A 7,876-nucleotide genomic window follows, 5' to 3' on the forward strand; every position below is an offset into this window, starting at 1 on the left:
TGCTCCAGCCCAGGTGCCTGGAGGAAGAGGCCAACAAAGCTGGATCAGCGGATGTCTCAGCCCTAGCCACATGCCCCAACAGGCATGTGCACAGACCGGGGGGTGGGGGGTATCAATGCAAGCTGCATCAGGGGGCAGCTCTGCCCCATATGTGCACACCGCTCCAGGCTCTGGAGGGCGACTAGCCACAGAAGAACCTTCTTCCAGCTCCTTCACCGGGGCACAAGGAGGGAGGGGGGTGGCGTTGCTTTGCAAGATGCAGGCCAGCGAGTCTGTGAGCCTGCGAGTGGTGAAGGCCCCAGCCAGACACAGGAGCCCTCCTGTTGCAGAGAGATGCTGAGATGAGGCCGAGTTGACCACAGCACAGGCCTCAACTGGCCCCTCCTCTTAGCAGCTGAGCCACCTCCCCCAGCACAGCAGGTCAGCAGGGCACTGCCCAGCGTGAGCGCAGCCCTGCGATGCCCATGGCCCCACCAGAATGGACTCAGGGGCTGAGAGGTCCCAGATGGCAGCTCCCCTTTTCCACCCTCACCCCCAAGTTGATGTGGTGGGGGGGTCCAAGAGCTGAGGTGGGAGAGCCCTCACCCACATCCCGGAGCACATGGCCCTGAGGTTTCCTGCCTTGCATTCCCAGTGCTGATCCAGACCTCTAACCCATCTCCCAGGCAGATGTTCCCTCCCCAGCTGCGCCCTGACAATGTTGCTCGTACTCCTGCTCCCCAGGGCTCAGGCTGGTGATTGGGGGGGTCATAGTGGCCCCGATGTGCACAGTCCCCAGGAGGTTCACGGCCCCAAACATGCATGGCCCCTGGACTATAGCACCCCAGATATGCACAGGCCCAGGGGTGCAGGGCCCAAGAAGTGCATAACCTCAGAGGGTGCAGGGCCCCACAAATGCACAGCCTCCAGGAGTGCAGAGCCCCAGATGTGAATAGCCCTGCGGTTAAGGGGTCCCAGATGTGCACAGTCCAGGGGTATAGGAAGCCACATGTGCACAGCCTCATGGGGTACAGGGCCTCACATGTGCTCAGCCCCCAAGGGTGCTAGGCCCCATATCTGCTCAGTCCCCAGGGTATTCAGGGCCCCAGAGCTGCACAGTCTCCAGGGGTACAGGGCTTCAAATGTACAAAGCCCCAGGGGGTGCAATTCCCCATATATGCACACCCCCAGAGGCTCTAGGGCCCCACATGTGCACAGCCCCAAAGGTTTACTTTCTGCTAGCTCTGCAGGGTGGCTGGTGACTGCCTTACTCTATGTGTGAACTCCTCCCCGGCAGGATCCAGGGGATGTGGTTTACCCTGAGCCAAGCGTCACCCGTCCTATAAGTGACCCCAGAGACAGACACGTTGTCTCCTTCCCCAGACGCCTTCTGACGATGCTGCTGCTGCTCCTGTTTCCCATGGTCTTTCTCCTGCCCCCTGGGGCTCAGGCTGGTGAGTGCAAGAGGGGATAGGCCCCCCTTGGCCTCAGAGGTAGTAGAGCTTGGCACTACTGGAGCTGTCTGCAAACCATGGCTCCTCCCCAGAGTCAGATGCTTCCACTGGGGCCATTGGAGTGTCCCCAGCATCCAGCTGGAGTGCTGTGGGGCTCCAGGGGCTATTGGTGTTTGCCCAGGACCCAACTAGGGAGCCTCAGGTCCGTGGGGCCTGGGGGCAGTTATCAGTGTGTGTGTGCCCAGAACAAAGCTAAGGTGCCCCTGAGCTTTGGGGTCTGGGGGCATCAGTGTATGCCCAGGACCCATCTGGGGAGGCATGGGGTCTGGGGGCAGGTGTGCAGGGACCTAAAGGGGCAAGGGGAGAGGAGGGGGTTGATGCTACCATAATAAATCCCCTGAGAGGGAGGCAACGCACAGAAATTCAATACGTTGCTGATGTGAACGGCCAACTCCTAGACAGGAAATGCAGGTCTGTGCAGTCTGTATGGTTAGAGCCGGGGAAGAGGGGCTAGGAGCCGGGACTCCTGGGTTCATTTTCCAATTCCACCAAACTCTGGTCTCGGACTGGGTCTGTTCAGTGCCTAGGACAATGGGGGCCTTGATCTTGGTTAGCGGAGGGATACACCAGCTGGCTGGATCGGGAACCTGAATTAAATCCTTCTCTTGACACGTCTGCCAGGGGAGATCATTGGAGGACAGGAAGCCCAGCCTCACTCCAGACCCTACATGGCCTTTGTAAGAATACAGAGAGAAGGAAAGGGAGGAAACATGTGTGGAGGGTTCCTGATCCGGGAGGACGTGATGGTGACGGCAGCTCATTGTAACTGCAACCTTGGGTAAGAAATGCAAGATCCCTGCCCCTTAGCCAGCCATTCTCCGAACATGGGGCCAGGTCAAAGGAAAGGCCCTGGAGTGCTGGCATGATCTACACACACCCACTTTAACAAGGTTAATGGCCCATGCCTGAATCCAGAGTATTGGCCTGTCTGCAGCACCTGCATCCCCTTGTATTTCACAGCAACATCTCCGTGCTGCTGGGGGCCCACAACTTTGAAATAGATGAACTGGGGACGCAGAAAATCTGGGTACGGCGCCGAATCCCCCACCCAGAATTCAATGACGAGACGTTTGAAAATGACCTCATGCTGCTGCAGGTACTGGCCATATCTCAGCCCCCACCCCAGTGACCTCACACTGCTGCAGGTATCACCCCATCTCATCACTCCACTGTGACGGATTCCCCCTGGGGTGCTGCTTAGAACTGGGTACCACTGGGGTACCACTGAGCCCACCTGACCCAAAAGCCTGGGCTCCCTTTACACTGTAATGGTGTGACAGGCTCTCAAATCCCCTCTAGCATAAATACATGTAGGGACACATCCAGCTGCAGCTTCACAACGATGCTGAGATCAGCACTGCATGGGAAGGATTGGCTAAGGAACTGCCCAGTACTCAGGTGCACACCCCTATCTAGAGACTAAACCCAAAATTGCACCGTCTTGTCCTGCACAGAGAACTATACAGCGTAAGGTCATGAAATTCATCCCCTCCCTCAATGTGGAGGGGGATACGCACAGCTTTCTGCCCCAAGTTATAATTTCCATATACACACTGGGTTTTAAACAAAACAAAACAAGTTTATTAACTACAAAAAATAGATTTTAAGTGATTATAAGGGATAGCAAACAGATCAAAGTAGATTACCTAGGAAATAAGACAAATATGCAATCTAAGCTTAATATACTACACTGCTTACAAGTAGAAAATTCCCACCCTAAATGTTGTTTTAGCAGATTGCAGAGATTCTTGAAGGGCAGTTGCATTTGCCTGCAGCTTAAAACTTCAGATATTTTATTTACAGGCTAGACAGTCTTCCAGCCTGAGCTCAGTCATTCTGCCCTCATTCAGTCTTTGTTTCTTAGATGTTTACAGCCATCATCCTGGACGGGGATTCAGTGAAGAACGAGCCATGATTATGTCACTCCCTTGCCTTAAATAGGTTTTACATATGGTGGGAATTTTTTGTCTTCCAGTGTGATTCCCACCCCTGGTCAGTGGAAAAATACTGATATTATCATGAAGTCCAGTACCAGGTGGCTTCATCACATGAACCTGCAGCCATAACATAAAGGCTGTTTGCAGTGTTCCCAGGAAGGCTTGCCTAGGAAGGCTCCTCAGTAAGAGATTAGCATCTTCTAAGACCTATTATTCTTCCTAATGGTCCTTACCAGACATCAATCTAGACTGATTGCTTTCTGTCTAGTGGATATTCCCCAGGTGTAAACACATTTGTAATAGGTGCATAGACGATATTCCTAACTTCAGATACAAAAATGATACATACATATAAATATGATAGTCATGTTCAGTAAATCATAACCTTTCCAATGATATCTCACATGCCTTATTTTGCACAAAATATATCATAATTGTCCCATACTCATACCCTAACATTACTATGAAGAAGATGGGTGTGATGGGCTCGGTCACAGAGATCCCCTAGGCCCTGTCACCTGATGTGCTGAAATTACCTCTGAGCCCATTTTTCCTGCCAGCCTAGGCCTCCAGAACGCTGCCTGGTTGAGCCAGACATGCTAGCCTGCTGCAACACAGACACAGACACAGAATCCGGGCCACATCCCCAAAGCTGCAGACCTTAACTGAAAACAGCTCAGCAGGTCACCTGTCTCCAGCATTCAGACACCTAGCTCTCCGTGGGATCCAAATCCCAAATAAATCCATTTTACTCTGTATAAAGTTTATACAGGGTAAACTCGTTAAATGTTCGCCCTCTGAAGCACTGAAAGAGAGATTTGCACAACTGTTTGCCCGCCTGCCCCCCCCCCCACTCCTCCAGGTAAAAAGTACTACACTGGGTTTATTAATAAACAAAAGTGATTTTATTAAGTATAAAAAGTAGGATTTAAGTGGTTTTTAGCAATAACAGACAGAACAAAGGTTTCAGAGTATTCACAGAGAAAAATAAAACAAAACACGCAAGGCTAAGCTGCATACACTAAGAAATCAGTCACAAATGAAAACTTCTCACCCTAGATGTTACTTCAGGTAAAATCCTTCTCAGGTCAGTTGCCTTTTCTAACCTGGGTCCAGCCTGTTCTCACCCAACCCTGTGGTTACAGTCCTTTTGTTTCCAGGTGCTTGCAGGTATCTCTGCGGAGTTGGGGGGCCACCTCTTAAGCCAGCTGAAGACAGCTGTTGTTTGCTTCCCTCACTTTATATAGAACTTCCCGAAGGCAGGAAACCTTTATGTGAAATCCCACTCCCTCTGGAAAAGTACCAGATTCCAGATGGAATTCAGTATCAGGTGAGAGGGTCACATGTCACTGTAAGGCCCCCAGCCTCCGTTCTTCCTGGGTGGGCCCACAGGTCACAGGGAGGCTTGCAGGTAATCAGGGCCATTCACAGGTCATTGTTTCTGAAGCACCTTTAATGGCTTCCACTTCAGGTGTTTGCATCAGCAATACGAGTTTATGTCTTGTTCGCCTACCGCCAGACATGGAAACAATCCATGCAAACAAATAGGGTGAACACACTCAGTGGATTATAAGCTTTCTAATGATACCTTACAAGGGGCATTTAGCGTACAGCAGTTATGTCATATTCATAAGCATATTTTCATAAAGCGTATGGAGTGCAATGTCACAATGGGGTGTAATGCCACCCTGACCCCCAGTGAATCCACACTACTGCAGGTACCACTTTCATTCCATCCCCCCCCCCACTGACCCCCCCACTGCAGCATGTAGCATCACAGTCACATCACCCCTCCACCAGTGACCTCACTCTGCTGCAGATATCACTCTGTCCCATCACCAAGCCCCCTGTAGCCACATGGCATCACAGATTTGCACAGTTCTCATGGGGATGCCCCACCTGGTCTCATCTAGCACCATCCCCCCAGGATAGGATGCATCCCCCAAGAGGAGTTTGATTTCCCTTCTCTCTCCCGCCCTTCACCCTGCATCACAGCTGATGGACAAGGCCAAGCTGACCCAGACTGTGGGCACAATTCCCCTGTCCCAGAAGAAGGTGAAGAAGGGGGCAGTGTGCAGCGTGGCTGGCTGGGGCCAGACCAGTAGCAAGACAAACTCCCAGCCCTCCTCGACCCTGCAGGAGGTGGAACTGATGGTCATGGACAAGAAAATGTGTCTGTCTCAGCCCTATCTGCACTATGTCCCATCCAGGATGCTGTGCGTGGGGGACCCCCAGGAGAGGAAGTCGCCATTCCTGGTGAGTGTGGGACAGGGGCACACAGTGCCTGGGACAAGGTGCTGCTAGAACAGGAGACCGACAGGGCTGGGCAGAATGGGGAGAGTCAGGATCCATGGTAAGCCAGGCAGATCCTGGGAACCAGGAATCAGAATTGCCCAGATCCTAGGAATCAGGAATGGAGGCTAGAAATCAGGGACAAGAACCAGGCAGTTCTTTCAAATGAGGAATGGATGCTAATAATTTGGGACAGGAACTGGCACGATCACAGAAATCAGGGACAGAAATCATCTGGATATTCAACAGGTTCCAGAAATCAGGGACATGAATCAGCCACATCCTGGAAATCAGGGATGGATCTTAATCGTGAGGGAAAGATTCCAGAAATCAGGGACATGAATCAGCCACATCCTGGAAATCAGGGATGGATCTTAATCGTGAGGGAAAGATTCCAGAAATCAGGTTTGGAAATCAGACTGATCCTAGGAGTCAGAAAGGGGAATGGCTGAATCAAGAACCCAAGGTGGATCTGAGAAACAAGCAGGAGATCCTAGAAATCAAGGGCAGGAGTCAGCCAGATGCTGGAAATCAGGATTCGGAATCAGGGACAGGAATTGAGCAGCTTAAAGAAATCGGGGATGGATGCTAGAAATCAGACACCAGAATCAGGCAGGTTCTAGAATTCAGCGACAGGGGTTGGTTGGGTCATGGGGTGGAAGCCCTGGGCATGTCCTGGGAGTGACTTGACTGTGAACCCCCAGGAAGTGGGTTACAGAGGTGGATTTCAGGACCGTGAATACAGAATGCAGCCCACTCTTTGCTTGGACATCGGTAACCCTGTGCCTGGTATTTACTTCTCAGGGCGACTCTGGGGGCCCACTGGTCTGTAATGGGAAGGCCCGGGGCATAGTCTCCCATGGCAGCGGTGACTGGTCAACTCCCAGTGTGTTTACCAGGCTCTCCATATACGTCCCATGGATCAAGAAAACTCTGTGCAAGCTGAAGCCTTAGAGGGGAGCATCCATCTCTAGTATGAGTGGAGAGCTAGACAGGTATTGCAGAGCAATGGCTGGCTATTGCAGATGGATGGATGGATGTGTAGCCAATGATTTTAGTTGATTGATCATTTATTGTTTGATGTTATGATTCAACAACATGTTATGAGTTAAATTGTAGGATTACAGAAATATAAGATAGATCAGTAGTTAGAAGGGATAATTAGGTATTAGGGGTCTCAGTAAGGAGGGCTCAAACACAAGGTCTACAGGCTGAGGCCTGTAAGATAGTAGCTTATCCACCCTACGCCATAGGATTAAGAAATGGTTGACATAAGTGACCAAAGAATGACCCTATGCCACAAGATTACGGGGAAAGATGTACCCATATGTGGCGCTGCGAAAAATGAACACTAAGAGTAATTTTTTGCTTACAAGATCCCCGGCAGTGACATTTTTCTAACATGTGCCCTAACTGTAGGGTGCATAATGTGCATAAAAGCTAATGAGGCATAGTTGAAATCACATTATAAAAAAAGGATGCCCAGATCAGGAAAATTGAGCTTCCTATTGGAAACACCAGCAGGAACCACCCCTCTAGAGATGATCATTTGGCCAGGCATCCATCAGACCTTTAGAATATCATGAAACGATGTGAGTAGAAGTATATTTGTCACTTGTTCACCGGTCTTTATAGAATTTCTAGATGTTTGGGTAATCATAACTTTAACTGTAACTTCAATAAAACTTGTAAAACAGACAGGGCCTTTTATGCGTGAAATGTATGTGTGGTCACAACCCTTTGTCCTTGTGTTCCTAGAGACTCTAAATCTGAAGCAAGTAGCAGAGGTGACTTTCACTCTGTGAGTTTGAAACTGTAGCCACTAGAGCCGAACCTACGGTGGTGTAATACCACACTACAAAATTCCCTTTAAATGAAAGAAAAGGCAACAGATGGATGGATATTGCAGAAGGATGGATAGACAGAGGATGGATAGATACTGTGAAACAATGGATGGATGGACATGGCAGATGAGAAGGTAGAAGGATGGATGGATGGGCAATACAGAAGTATGGATGGATGGATGGATGGATGGATGGATGGATGGATGGATGGATATTGCAGAAGGATGGCTGGATAGATGGATAGATGAATGGATGTATATTACAAGAGAATAGACGGATTGATATTGAAGAAGGATGGATGATCATGAAT

At 50.1% G+C, this 7,876-nt stretch overlaps 1 protein-coding gene across 1 annotated transcript; it reads left to right on the forward strand.

Moving 5' to 3' along the window:
- Positions 1 to 1,375: 1,375 nt before the first annotated feature.
- LOC311529356 (mast cell protease 3-like) lies at positions 1,376 to 6,676 on the forward strand (the record flags this gene model as incomplete). Its single annotated transcript, XM_084645305.1, has 5 exons — positions 1,376 to 1,433; positions 2,115 to 2,271; positions 2,454 to 2,589; positions 5,426 to 5,686; positions 6,527 to 6,676. 5 exons carry the CDS (start codon positions 1,376 to 1,378, stop codon positions 6,674 to 6,676), a joined length of 762 nt encoding a protein of 253 aa, XP_084501431.1.
- Between the last annotated feature and the right edge of the window lie 1,200 nt (positions 6,677 to 7,876).

This window comes from Lepidochelys olivacea (assembly GCF_965140295.1).
Source record: "Lepidochelys olivacea isolate rLepOli2 genome assembly, chromosome: 13".
Taxonomy (NCBI): domain Eukaryota; kingdom Metazoa; phylum Chordata; order Testudines; family Cheloniidae; genus Lepidochelys; species Lepidochelys olivacea.